Source organism: Anomaloglossus baeobatrachus, chromosome 10, assembly GCF_048569485.1.
Source record: "Anomaloglossus baeobatrachus isolate aAnoBae1 chromosome 10, aAnoBae1.hap1, whole genome shotgun sequence".
Classification (NCBI taxonomy): domain Eukaryota; kingdom Metazoa; phylum Chordata; class Amphibia; order Anura; family Aromobatidae; genus Anomaloglossus; species Anomaloglossus baeobatrachus.
Window position 1 is genome coordinate 212,748,918 of NC_134362.1, and position 14,649 is coordinate 212,763,566.

Consider the following 14,649-nt stretch of genomic DNA (forward strand, 5'->3'; position numbering starts at 1 on the left):
AGTGGATCACATGATATCTCACGTGTCGGGAGATCAGTGGATCACATGATATCTCACGTGTCAGGAGATCAGTGGATCACATGATATCTCACGTGTCAGGAGATCAGTGGATCACATGATATCTCACGTGTCAGGAGATCAGTGGATCACATGATATCTCACGTGTCAGGAGATCAGTGGATCACATGATATCTCACGTGTTGGGACATCATCATTGTCAGGACTTGTACTGATGAAGGACCATGAGCACGGCAAGATGCACAGTGCCCGGTCCCGCTCATCTCATGCGCGTGGATCCGCTGTCCCATGAATGCTATGATAGCCCGCAGCTCACAGTCTCCCCCTACAGGTCAGCGCCCTCATATAACCCTGGACACAAACCCATAAACTTACATGACCCTTCACACCTCAGAGAGATCCACGTCTCTCAACACCTTCCCGAGCCCACGAGAAACCCCTGCAGGAGCTGCCGCTCTCCTGCGAAACCCATCACATCGCCCCACTGCTAAACGGGAACCCCGCCTCCAGCGGACGGGTGCACATACCTCCAGCTAAAGCCCCCAAACATCTGGCTGCCCCTCCTTGTGTAGACCCAACAGAAGTAAAATAGAGAAGTCTCTTCCCACCTGGGCATGAGGCTGCACGACTGAGCCCGCAAGCGACACGGGGGCGTCCGAATCACCACCCGTCCCGTGGATAAGGAGGAGGAAGGGGGGTCTCGGGGGGCAGCCTTACGTCGCAGGCCCATTTTACCTTCTCACTAAAAACACATTTTTAAAGACTTTCTTCTAAATAAATTGTCCCCAGCTCCACAGATCCTGGAGATCCTTTGTGGCCTTTCGTGGATCCCAGTGAGGATCCGCAGCGGCGCCACCATTGTCTCATCCCAACATCAGGAGAACCTAGGCTTCTGCTACAATTCACAAGGGAGCAGTTCTCCACCCGGCCAGCAGGTGGTGCTAGAACATGGCTACATTTCTCCATATTGATCTGCGCCGCGCAGCAGCGGCTAAAAATATTCTGTGTCTGTTCAGACCTAAATCTGCGGCTCTCTGAAAATATAGGGCTCTATAGTAAGTGGCCACATCTCCCGCGGCCCGTCTCAGAGGCTCCCACCATTACTGGGGGGGACATTTCCATCATGTGACCCCTGCACACAGTGTCCGTAGAGGGGGGCGCCCGCTCCATGTGTGCAGGGAACAGTCCACTGTAAGGAAACCTTCAGCATACCAGAAAGATTCACACGAGGGTCCTAAGTGCGCGGCCCCCGTAAGGTGCGGGCATTGGGGGCTGCGCGGGCACACAGGTGGCACAAGGCTTGTTCTGAATGGCACTAAGAGAGGCCTCTGTGATCGGTAAAGGCAGGATCCCCACTAAAGAAACATGGCGGCCACTCAGCGTCCTCAGCAAACACTTGGCACAAATTCAACAGTTAGAAAAATCAGGGCTCCTGGGGGCCACACGTCCTGAGTCCGTTGGTGGTCCGGAGCCCTGCATGCTTCCCGGGCGTCATCACCCTCCACGGCCCCCGACCAGCGAAGTGGTTACATGGGCCAGAACCCGAGGAGACAGAGCTACACCAGGCTGGGGGGTCCATCATTGGGGGCCACAGTCCGACATCGGGGGCCCCGGTCCATCGTCGGGGGCCCTGGTCCGTCGTCAGGGGACACGGTCTGTCGTCGGGGGACACGGTCCGTCATCAGGGCCACAGTCAGTCATCGGTGGCTATGGTGTGTCATCAGAAGTCACGGTCCATCATCGGGGGCCACGGTCCGTCATCAGGGGCCACAATCAGTCATTGGGGGCTAGGGTGCGTCATCGGAGGCCACGGTCCGTCATCGGGGGCTAGGGACCGTCATTAGGTCCACGGTCCGTTGTCGGGGCCACGGTCCGTCGTTGGGAGACACAGCCAGTCATCGGGGGACGTGGTCCGTTGTCATCCGAGGCCACAGTCAGTCATCAGGGGACGTGGTCCGTCGTCATCCGAGGCCACAGTCAGTCATCAGGGGCCACAGTCCGTCATCGGGGGCCACGGTCCGTCATCGGGGGCCACAGTGTGTGTCATGCTCAGGGACCAGTCAGTCAGTCATCAGGGCCACACTGTGTGTCGTGCTCAGGGACCACAGTCCATCATGCTCAGGGGCCACTGTCCGCCCTCAGAAGCTGCGGTTCCTGGATCACACGGCTGCGGTCTCCTGATCCCGCGAGGTCTTCATTGAAGCGCTGTGCCCCTCGGTGTAGCGGATCCTTCGTGTAGGGTGGGAGGGGTTGCCAGCCGCCATTACAGACCGTTGACTTTCATCCTAATGCTACTGGTCTGTTGGATCCGCTCTGGTGCATGGAATGGTCCCAATGTGTTGCTCAGTCACTGAACCTAACCCTTCTTGCCCCGGACCTACCTGCATAGAAAGGGTTAAGCACCCGGTGGTGTCACAGTATATTTTGCTCCCCTCCCCGGAGCACCAATCCCACCACCTGCAGCGGAGATCACAATATCCGGGGCGCAGAGCGGTCGTTGGTCAGGGTTCGGCGTAACCGCACCCCTCTTCGTATGGATGCCAGCATGTCACCGGCTGGGGGCTCGGAGCCGCTACCACCACCGGTCGGGGCAGGAATCTGACTCTTTTCTGGAGCCGATGGGAAAGGGAACTGCCCATCCCCCAGGGCGTGTGCTCCGGCCACCAGCTCCCCAATCTTCTCCACCAGACTGTGCCGATTGGCAGCCAGAAGGCCGCCCCCCATGTCTTCCTCATCCGCCCCGCCCCCGCCATACACAGACATTTCTCCCGCCGCCCCCCAGGCTGCATTGGGGAGACTGAGGCGCTTGGGGGAAGACTTCGCATACTCAAGGGGGCTTCCATCATCCACTCCCAGGTAGAAAACGCACTCTTCACTTCCCACACGAGAGCGCCCCCCCAGTCCGCCGCCCGGGGAGTCCGGCACAGTGGGCGTTCTTACTGGCACAATGGGGGGGCGGCATGGAATGGGTCCAGCATTGGATAAAGTGCGTCTGACGGTGGGTTTGGTGGAAGGAGTACGTCTTATGGTGGCCACCCCCGGTGTAGAGCCCGACTGCGGGGCAGGGGGCGCGGATCCGGTCATGGCGGTGGGCAGTCCAGCGGTAGAGGCTGGCCGCTTGGTTTGAAGCATGCGGCGGTAATTCTGCGCCAAGCTGCTGCTCCGGGGAACCGTGGAGGATCGGTCGTAGTCCCCGGAACCGTCTCCTTCAGCATCTCCATTCACCGAGTAACTGTCGTAGTCAGAACCTGTAAGGCGGCAAATAACGGCTGGTCAGGACCCCCGGCAGGGAGCGGCACAGCCCAGCGCAGCTCCACCATCCCTGCATCATCTCTGCTGCCTGTCACAGAATAGAAACCCATCCGGGACCAGACCTGCTCACAGCGGGGGGTTTGTCACACTGTATCCAGCATGGACAATGCTTTGTGGGGTGAGCTCCACTGCACACCGACCTATAGCTGGAAGAGGCGAGTCCCCCATCACTGACAGCAAGCAGAGCTCTGAGGACACAGAGGAAGCTGCACCGGGCGAGCGGCCGGGCCATCGTGGTTACCTTGTGAGGGAATGGTGTCCTCGGAGCAGGAGGGGGTGGTGGTCTGGGTGCTGTAGCCGCTGGAATACTGCAGAGAGTCCCGGCTGCTCTTCTGGTGCTCCAGACTCAGCCCCCGGGTCAGGACCATGGCCAGGTCACTGGCAGCGGGCGACACCTCCTCCCCGTGCTGTGGGCAGAGGGACACGGGACATTACCGGGGGGACACGGGACACTACTGGAGGGGACACGGGACATTACCGAAGGGGACACGGGACATTACCGGAGGGGACACGGGACACTACCGGAGGGGACACGGGACACTACCGGAGGGGACACGGGACACTACCGGAGGGGACACGTGACAATACCGGAGGGAACACGGACATTACCAGACAGTCCGGGGGACACGGGACACTACCAGAGGGGACAAGGGACATTACCGGAAGGGACACGGGACACTACCGGAGGGGACACGGGACACTACGGGAGGGGGACACGGGACACTACCGGAGGGGACACGGGACACTACCGGAGGGGACACGGGACACTACCGGAGGGGACACGGGACACTACCGGAGGGGACACGGGACACTACCGGAGGGGACACGGGACACTACCGGAGGGGACACGGGACACTACCGGAGGGGACACGGGACACTACCGGAGGGGACACGGTACACTACCGGAGGGGACACGGTACACTACCGGAGGGGACACGGGACACTACCAGACAGTCCGGGGGACACAAGACATTACCAGAGGGGACACGCCACATTACTAGGGTCCGGGGTACACCAGACATAACCGGAGGGAACACGAGACATTACCGGAGGGTCCGGGGGGATACAGGATATTCATATTACTCGATAGATGGAGGGTCCGGAGGGATACAGGATATTACTGGATGAATCGAGGGTCGGGGGGAGATACAGGATATTACTGAATGGATGGGGGGTCCGGGGGAGATACAGGATATTACTGGATGGATGGAGGGTCCGGGGGAGGTACAGGATATTACTGGATGGATGGGGGGTCCGGGGGAGATACAGGATATTACTGGATGGATGGAGGGTCCGGGGGAGATACAGGATATTACTGGATGGATGGGGGTCCGGGGGAGATACAGGATATTACTGGATGGATGGAGGGTCCGGGGGAGGTACAGGATATTACTGGATGGATGGGGGGTCCGGGGGAGATACAGGATGTCACTGGATGGATGGGGGTCCGGGGGAGATAAAGGATATTACTGGATGGATGGAGGGTCCGGGGGAGATACAGGATATTACTGGATGGATGGGGGTCCGGGGGAGATACAGGATATTACTGGATGGATGGGGGGGTCCGGGGGAGATACAGGATATTACTGGATGGATGGGGGGTCCGGGGGAGGTACAGGATATTACTGGATGGATGGGGGGTCCGGGGGAGATACAGGATATTACTGGATGGATGGGGGGTCCGGGGGAGATACAGGATATTACTGGATGGATGGAGGGTCCGGGGGAGATACAGGATATTACTGGATGGATGGAGGGTCCGGGGGAGATACAGGATATTACTGGATGGATGGGGGGTCCGGGGGAGATACAGGATATTACTGGATGGATGGGGGTCCGGGGGAGATACAGGATATTACTGGATGGATGGGGGGTCCGGGGGAGATACAGGATAGTACTGGATGGAGGGTCCGGGGGAGATACAGGATATTACTGGATGGATGGGGGGTCCGGGGGAGATACAGGATATTACTGGATGGATGGGGGGTCCGGGGGAGATACAGGATATTACTGGATGGATGGGGGGTCCGGGAAAGATACAGGATATTACTGGATGGATGGGGGGTCCGGGGGAGATACAGGATATTACTGGATGGATGGAGGGTCCGGGGGAGATACAGGATGTCACTGGATGGATGGAGGGTCCGGGGGAGGTACAGGATATTACTGGATGGATGGGGGGTCCGGGGGAGATACAGGATATTACTGGATGGATGGAGGGTCCGGGGGAGATACAGGATATTACTGGATGGATGGGGGGTCCGGGGGAGATACAGGATATTACTGGATGGATGGGGGGTCCGGGAAAGATACAGGATATTACTGGATGGATGGGGGGTCCGGGGGAGATACAGGATATTACTGGATGGATGGGGGTCCGGGGGAGATAAAGGATATTACTGGATGGATGGAGGGTCCGGGGGAGATACAGGATATTACTGGATGGATGGGGGTCCGGGGGAGATACAGGATATTACTGGATGGATGGGGGGTCCGGGGGAGATACAGGATATTACTGGATGGATGGGGGGTCCGGGAAAGATACAGGATATTACTGGATGGATGGAGGGTCCGGGGGAGATACAGGATATTACTGGATGGATGGAGGGTCCGGGGGAGATACAGGATGTCACTGGATGGATGGAGGGTCCGGGGGAGGTACAGGATATTACTGGATGGATGGGGGGTCCGGGGGAGATACAGGATATTACTGGATGGATGGGGGGTCCGGGGGAGATACAGGATGTCACTGGATGGATGGAGGGTCCGGGGGAGGTACAGGATATTACTGGATGGATGGGGGTCCGGGGGAGATACAGGATATTACTGGATGGATGGGGGGTCCGGGGGAGATACAGGATAGTACTGGATGGAGGGTCCGGGGGAGATACAGGATGTTACTGGATGGATGGGGGGTCCGGGGGAGATACAGGATATTACTGGATGGAGGGTCCGGGGGAGATACAGGATATTACTGGATGGATGGGGGGTCCGGCGGAGATACAGGATGTCACTGGATGGATGGGGGGTCCGGGGGAGATACAGGATATTACTGGATGGATGGGGGGTCCGGGGAAGATACAGGATATTACTGGATGGATGGAGGGTCCGGGGGAGATACAGGATATTACTGGATGGATGGAGGGTCCGGGGGAGATACAGGATATTACTGGATGGATGGAGGGTCCGGGGGAGATACAGGATATTACTGGATGGATGGAGGGTCCGGGGGAGATACAGGATGTCACTGGATGGATGGGGGGTCCGGGGGAGATACAGGATATTACTGGATGGATGGAGGGTCCGGGGGAGATACAGGATATTACTGGATGGATGGAGGGTCCGGGGGAGATACAGGATATTACTGGATGGATGGAGGGTCCGGGGGAGATACAGGATATTACTGGATGGATGGAGGGTCCGGGGGAGATACAGGATATTACTGGATGGATGGGGGGTCCGGGGGAGATACAGGATATTACTGGATGGATGGGGGGTCCGGGGGAGATACAGGATATTACTGGATGGATGGGGGTCCGGGGGAGATACAGGATATTACTGGATGGATGGAGGGTCCGGGGGAGATACAGGATGTCACTGGATGGAGGGTCCGGGGGAGGTACAGGATATTACTGGATGGATGGGGGGTCCGGGGGAGATACAGGATATTACTGGATGGATGGGGGGTCCGGGGGAGATACAGGATATTACTGGATGGATGGGGGGTCCGGGAAAGATACAGGATATTACTGGATGGATGGAGGGTCCGGGGGAGATACAGGATATTACTGGATGGATGGGGGGTCCGGGGGAGATACAGGATATTACTGGATGGATGGGGGGTCCGGGGGAGATACAGGATATTACTGGATGGATGGGGGGTCCGGGGGAGATACAGGATATTACTGGATGGATGGGGGGTCCGGGGGAGATACAGGATATTACTGGATGGATGGAGGGTCCGGGGGAGATACAGGATATTACTGGATGGATGGGGGGTCCGGGGGAGATACAGGATATTACTGGATGGATGGAGGGTCCGGGGGAGATACAGGATGTCACTGGATGGATGGAGGGTCCGGGGGAGGTACAGGATATTACTGGATGGATGGGGGGTCCGGGGGAGATACAGGATATTACTGGATGGATGGAGGGTCCGGGGGAGATACAGGATATTACTGGATGGATGGGGGGTCCGGGGGAGATACAGGATATTACTGGATGGATGGGGGGTCCGGGAAAGATACAGGATATTACTGGATGGATGGGGGGTCCGGGGGAGATACAGGATATTACTGGATGGATGGGGGTCCGGGGGAGATAAAGGATATTACTGGATGGATGGAGGGTCCGGGGGAGATACAGGATATTACTGGATGGATGGGGGTCCGGGGGAGATACAGGATATTACTGGATGGATGGGGGGTCCGGGGGAGATACAGGATATTACTGGATGGATGGGGGGTCCGGGAAAGATACAGGATATTACTGGATGGATGGAGGGTCCGGGGGAGATACAGGATATTACTGGATGGATGGAGGGTCCGGGGCAGATACAGGATGTCACTGGATGGATGGAGGGTCCGGGGGAGGTACAGGATATTACTGGATGGATGGGGGGTCCGGGGGAGATACAGGATATTACTGGATGGATGGGGGGTCCGGGGGAGATACAGGATGTCACTGGATGGATGGAGGGTCCGGGGGAGGTACAGGATATTACTGGATGGATGGGGGTCCGGGGGAGATACAGGATATTACTGGATGGATGGGGGGTCCGGGGGAGATACAGGATAGTACTGGATGGAGGGTCCGGGGGAGATACAGGATGTTACTGGATGGATGGGGGGTCCGGGGGAGATACAGGATATTACTGGATGGAGGGTCCGGGGGAGATACAGGATATTACTGGATGGATGGGGGGTCCGGGGGAGATACAGGATATTACTGGATGGATGGGGGGTCCGGGGGAGATACAGGATATTACTGGATGGATGGAGGGTCCGGGGGAGATACAGGATATTACTGGATGGATGGGGGGTCCGGGGGAGATACAGGATATTACTGGATGGATGGAGGGTCCGGGGGAGATACAGGATGTCACTGGATGGATGGGGGGTCCGGGGGAGATACAGGATGTCACTGGATGGATGGAGGGTCCGGGGGAGGTACAGGATATTACTGGATGGATGGGGGTCCGGGGGAGATACAGGATATTACTGGATGGATGGGGGGTCCGGGGGAGATACAGGATAGTACTGGATGGAGGGTCCGGGGGAGATACAGGATGTTACTGGATGGATGGGGGGTCCGGGGGAGATACAGGATATTACTGGATGGAGGGTCCGGGGGAGATACAGGATATTACTGGATGGATGGGGGGTCCGGCGGAGATACAGGATGTCACTGGATGGATGGGGGGTCCGGGGGAGATACAGGATATTACTGGATGGATGGGGGGTCCGGGGAAGATACAGGATATTACTGGATGGATGGAGGGTCCGGGGGAGATACAGGATATTACTGGATGGATGGAGGGTCCGGGGGAGATACAGGATATTACTGGATGGATGGAGGGTCCGGGGGAGATACAGGATATTACTGGATGGATGGAGGGTCCGGGGGAGATACAGGATGTCACTGGATGGATGGGGGGTCCGGGGGAGATACAGGATATTACTGGATGGATGGAGGGTCCGGGGGAGATACAGGATATTACTGGATGGATGGAGGGTCCGGGGGAGATACAGGATATTACTGGATGGATGGAGGGTCCGGGGGAGATACAGGATATTACTGGATGGATGGAGGGTCCGGGGGAGATATAGGATATTACTGGATGGATGGGGGGTCCGGGGGAGATACAGGATATTACTGGATGGATGGGGGGTCCGGGGGAGATACAGGATATTACTGGATGGATGGGGGTCCGGGGGAGATACAGGATATTACTGGATGGATGGAGGGTCCGGGGGAGATACAGGATGTCACTGGATGGATGGAGGGTCCGGGGGAGGTACAGGATATTACTGGATGGATGGGGGGTCCGGGGGAGATACAGGATATTACTGGATGGATGGGGGGTCCGGGGGAGATACAGGATATTACTGGATGGATGGGGGGTCCGGGAAAGATACAGGATATTACTGGATGGATGGGGGTCCGGGGGAGATACAGGATATTACTGGATGGATGGAGGGTCCGGGGGAGATACAGGATATTACTGGATGGATGGAGGGTCCGGGGGAGATACAGGATATTACTGGATGGATGGAGGGTCCGGGGGAGATACAGGAGGTCACTGGATGGATGGGGGGTCCGGGGGAGATACAGCATATTACTGGATGGATGGAGGGTCCTGGGGAGATACAGGATATTACTGGATGGATGGAGGGTCCGGGGGAGATACAGGATATTACTGGATGGATGGGGGGTCCGGGGGAGATACAGGATATTACTGGATGGATGGGGGGTCCGGGGGAGATACAGGATGTCACTGGATGGATGGGGGGTCCGGGGGAGATACAGGATATTACTGGATGGATGGGGGTCCGGGGGAGATACAGGATATTACTGGATGGATGGAGGGTCCGGGGGAGATACAGGATATTACTGGATGGATGGAGGGTCCGGGGGAGATACAGGATATTACTGGATGGATGGGGGGTCCGGGGGAGATACAGGATGTCACTGGAATGATCGGCCTCGTGTCTCTTGTGTTGTGCTCTGCACAGGATGCTGAATCTTATAATAGACCTTAGCAACCAATCAGAGCTCAGGTTTATTGTCCAGAGCAACCAGTCAAAGCTCAGCCTTCATTTCACCCAATCAGAGCTCCGCTTTCACTTTACCTCAGCAGTGTAAGACGTGACTGAGGCTGAGCACTCGTTCCTGTCAGACCTGTGAGAGGGACGCAGTGTGTCCGCCATGTACAATGTCTGCCGTGTACAGTGTGTCCGCCATGTACAATGTCTGCCGTGTACAGTGTGTCCGCCATGTACAATGTCTGCCGTGTACAGTGTGTCCGCCATGTACAATGTCTGCCGTGTACAGTGTGTCCGCCATGTACAATGTCTGCCGTGTACAGTGTGTCCGCCATGTACAATGTCTGCCGTGTACAGTGTGTCCGCCATGTACAATGTCTGCCGTGTACAGTGTGTCCGCCATGTACAATGTCTGCCGTGTACAGTGTGTCCGCCATGTACAATGTCTGCCGTGTACAGTGTGTCCGCCATGTACAATGTCTGCCGTGTACAGTGTGTCCGCCATGTACAATGTCTGCCGTGTACAGTGTGTCCGCCATGTACAATGTCTGCCGTGTACAATGTCTGCCGTGTACAGTGTGTCCGCCATGTACAATGTCCGCCATGTACAATGTCTGCCGTGTACAGTGTGTCCGCCATGTACAATGTCTGCCGTGTACAGTGTGTCCGCCATGTACAGTGTGTCCGCCATGTACAATGTCTGCCGTGTACAGTGTGTCCGCCATGTACAATGTCCGCCATGTACAATGTCTGCCGTGTACAGTGTGTCCGCCATGTACAATGTCTGCCGTGTACAGTGTGTCCGCCATGTACAATGTCTGCCGTGTACAGTGTGTCTGCCGTGTACAGTGTGTCCGCCGTGTACAATGTCTGCCGTGTACAGTGTGTCCGCCGTGTACAGTGTGTCCGTTATATACAGTGTGTCCGCCGTGTACAGTGTGTCCGTTATATACAGTGTGTCCGCTGTGTACAGTGTCCGCCGTGTACAGTGTGTCGCCGTGTACAGTGTGTCCGCCGTGTACAGTGTGTCGCCGTGTACAGTGTGTCGCCGTGTACAGTGTGTCGCCGTGTACAGTGTGTCGCCGTGTACAGTGTGTCGCCGTGTACAGTGTGTCGCCGTGTACAGTGTGTCCGCCGTGTACAGTGTGTCGCCGTGTACAGTGTGTCGCCGTGTACAGTGTGTCCGCCGTGTACAGTGTGTCGCCGTGTACAGTGTGTCGCCGTGTACAGTGTGTCCGCCGTGTACAGTGTGTCGCCGTGTACAGTGTGTCGCCGTGTACAGTGTGTCCGCCGTGTACAGTGTGTCCGCCGTGTACAGTGTGTCCGCCGTGTACAGTGTGTCCGCCGTGTACAGTGTGTCCGCCGTGTACAGTGTCCGCCGTGTACAGTGTGTCCGCCGTGTACAGTGTGTCCGCCGTGTACAGTGTCCGCCGTGTACAGTGTCCGCCGTGTACAGTGTCCGCCGTGTACAGTGTCCGCCGTGTACAGTGTCCGCCGTGTACAGTGTCCGCCATGTCTCCCTGTCACAGACAAGGGGCTCAGACACGTAATAAGCGGGAAACGTAAAGTGATGGATCCAGAGGACAATATTCAGTGATGACCAGAAGACTCGGGGTACGTCCCATTACCATAATTATAGAGGGTCGGGGGGATTCGGGGTGACATTACTATGTGTATAGAGGGTCGGGGGGATCGGGGTGACATTACTATGTGTATAGAGGGTCGGGGGGATTCGGGGTGACATTACTATGTGTATAGAGGGTCGGGGGGATCGCGGTGACATTACTATGTCTACAGAGGGTCGAGGGGATTCGGGGTGACATTACTATGTGTAATGAGGGTCGGGGGGATTCGGGGTGACATTACTATCTGTATAGAGGGTCGGGGGGGTCCGGGGTGACATTACTATGTCTACAGAGGGTCGGGGGGATTCGGGGTGACATTACTATGTGTATAGAGGGTCAGGGGGATTCGGGGTGACATTACTATGTGTATAGAGGGTCGGGGGGATTCGGGGTGACATTACTATGTGTATAGAGGGTCGGGGGGATTCGGGGTGACATTACTAGGTGTACAGAGGGTCGGGGGGATTCGGGGTGACATTACTATGTGTATAGAGGGTCGGGGGGATTCGGGGTGACATTACTAGGTGTACAGAGGGTCGGGGGGAATTGAGGTGACATTACTATGTGTATAGAGGGTCGGGGGGATTCGGGGTGACATTACTATGTGTATAGAGGGTCAGGGGGATTCGGGGTGACATTACTATGTGTATAGAGGGTCGGGGGGATTCGGGGTGACATTACTAGGTGTACAGAGGGTCGGGGGGAATTGAGGTGACATTACTATGTGTATAGAGGGTCGGGGGGATTCGGGGTGACATTACTATGTGTATAGAGGGTCAGGGGGATTCGGGGTGACATTACTATGTGTATAGAGGGTCGGGGGGATTCGGGGTGACATTACTATGTGTATAGAGGGTCGGGGGGAATTGAGGTGACATTACTATGTGTATAGAGGGTCGGGGGGATTCGGGGTGACATTACTAGGTGTACAGAGGGTCGGGGGGAATTGAGGTGACATTACTATCTGTATAGAGGGTCGGGGGGGTCCGGGGTGACATTACTATGTCTACAGAGGGTCGGGGGGATTCGGGGTGACATTACTATGTGTATAGAGGGTCAGGGGGATTCGGGGTGACATTACTAGGTGTACAGAGGGTCGGGGGGAATTGAGGTGACATTACTATGTGTATAGAGGGTCGGGGGGATTCGGGGTGACATTACTAGGTGTACAGAGGGTCGGGGGGAATTGAGGTGACATTACTATGTGTATAGAGGGTCGGGGGGATTCGGGGTGACATTACTATGTGTATAGAGGGTCAGGGGGATTCGGGGTGACATTACTATGTGTATAGAGGGTCGGGGGGATTCGGGGTGACATTACTATGTGTATAGAGGGTCGGGGGGATTCGGGGTGACATTACTAGGTGTACAGAGGGTCGGGGGGAATTGAGGTGACATTACTATGTGTACAGAGGGTCGGGGGGATTCGGGGTGACATTACTATGTGTATAGAGGGTCAGGGGGATTCGGGGTGACATTACTATGTGTATAGAGGGTCGGGGGGATTCGGGGTGACATTACTATGTGTATAGAGGGTCGGGGGGATTCGGGGTGACATTACTAGGTGTACAGAGGGTCGGGGGGAATTGAGGTGACATTACTATGTGTATAGAGGGTCGGGGGGATTCGGGGTGACATTACTATGTGTATAGAGGGTCACGGGGATTCGGGGTGACATTACTATGTGTATAGAGGGTCGGGGGGATTCGGGGTGACATTACTAGGTGTACAGAGGGTCGGGGGGAATTGAGGTGACATTACTATGTGTATAGAGGGTCGGGGGGATTCGGGGTGACATTACTATGTGTATAGAGGGTCGGGGGGATTCGGGGTGACATTACTAGGTGTACAGAGGGTCGGGGGGAATTTAGGTGACATTACTATGTGTATAGAGGGTCGGGGGGTCACAATGCTGTTCTGTAGCCGTTACCTTGGCAGCGATGACTGCTGGGGACATCCGGGGCCGGTACGGGTCCTCCATGTTGGGGTAGCCGGGGCCAAGCTCCGCCTCCCTCAGATGCTCCACGCGGTCCTTTCTGCGCTGCAGGCAGCTGGCGGGCGGCGTTTCATACGGACCAGACCGCGACCAGTCCTGCAGAAGGGGCGGCATTAGTACGGCTAGACATAGTGTGACCCGGTCAGCGGTCTCCATTCCCGGGACCCCCGCATGACACTCACGGAGGTGGGGGAGCTGCACTCGCTGACGGACTGGCACGTCTCGGAGGCTTCTGAAGACGCGGAGCTTGAAGATTTCTGCTGGAGGGAAGGAGATGTGAGCGGGGAAGGCGCGCTGCCCGTCACCGGCACGGACGGCTGCCCACGTACCTGGCTGGTCATATCCGAGGGCATCGGTGACGGCGGTTTCGAGTAGGGGGCTTCATGGGAACTGCATCCGGAGTCCTGGGAGGAGGCGCTCACCAGCCGCTGGGCTCCGCCTGTGGACTGCGGGAGGCTGCGATAGCGACACGCGGAACCCGGTGAGTGGGGGTGCGAGGCGGCGTGCCAGGAGGGGGCAGTTTTTGTACTGTAGTAAATGGTCAGAGCATCGATGGTGTAAGACACTGGGACACTGCTATGGACAGAACATCTATATCGCTCACATATACCGGGGCGTGGCGGGATCTAATGACGGGCTGTGGCGGGAAACTGGAGATGCTCGTCTCCGCACCGACGTCACCACTTACCTGCACATACTGGATTTACGAGAGCCGGAACTGCTCGGGGAGGAGGGGGGCGTCTGATAGGACCAGGCGTAGTCAGATCCCTTCAGATCCTTAATAACCTGAGAGAACAGAGAGTTATTGTGGAGGGGTCACTGCTGGAGAGATGGACAGAGCCGGTCAGGGGGCGCTGCAGACAATCGCAGAGAATGAAGGCAGCTATGACTGGCTGCAGCGCCACTTCCTGACACTTATTATATAGCAGAGCTG

At 56.9% G+C, this 14,649-nt stretch overlaps 1 protein-coding gene across 4 annotated transcripts in view; it reads right to left on the reverse strand.

The window, feature by feature from the left end:
• Window positions 1-6: 6 nt before the first annotated feature.
• MTSS2 (MTSS I-BAR domain containing 2) overlaps window positions 7-14,649 on the reverse strand; it is a 71,974-nt gene continuing 57,331 nt past the window's right edge. For 2 of the 4 annotated variants that reach the window (XM_075326268.1, XM_075326267.1), the window contains 6 exons: window positions 14,404-14,501; window positions 14,045-14,171; window positions 13,898-13,972; window positions 13,650-13,811; window positions 3,572-3,737; window positions 7-3,266 (listed from right to left, as the gene is read on the reverse strand). In XM_075326268.1, coding sequence (XP_075182383.1) covers window positions 2,488-3,266; window positions 3,572-3,737; window positions 13,650-13,811; window positions 13,898-13,972; window positions 14,045-14,171; window positions 14,404-14,501 — 1,407 coding nt within the window. In that variant the 3' untranslated portion in view covers window positions 7-2,487. Of the gene's footprint in view, window positions 3,267-3,571; window positions 3,738-13,649; window positions 13,812-13,897; window positions 13,973-14,044; window positions 14,244-14,403; window positions 14,502-14,649 lie in introns of all 4 variants that reach the window. The other 2 variants (XM_075326266.1, XM_075326265.1) reach the window with 1 other exon arrangement.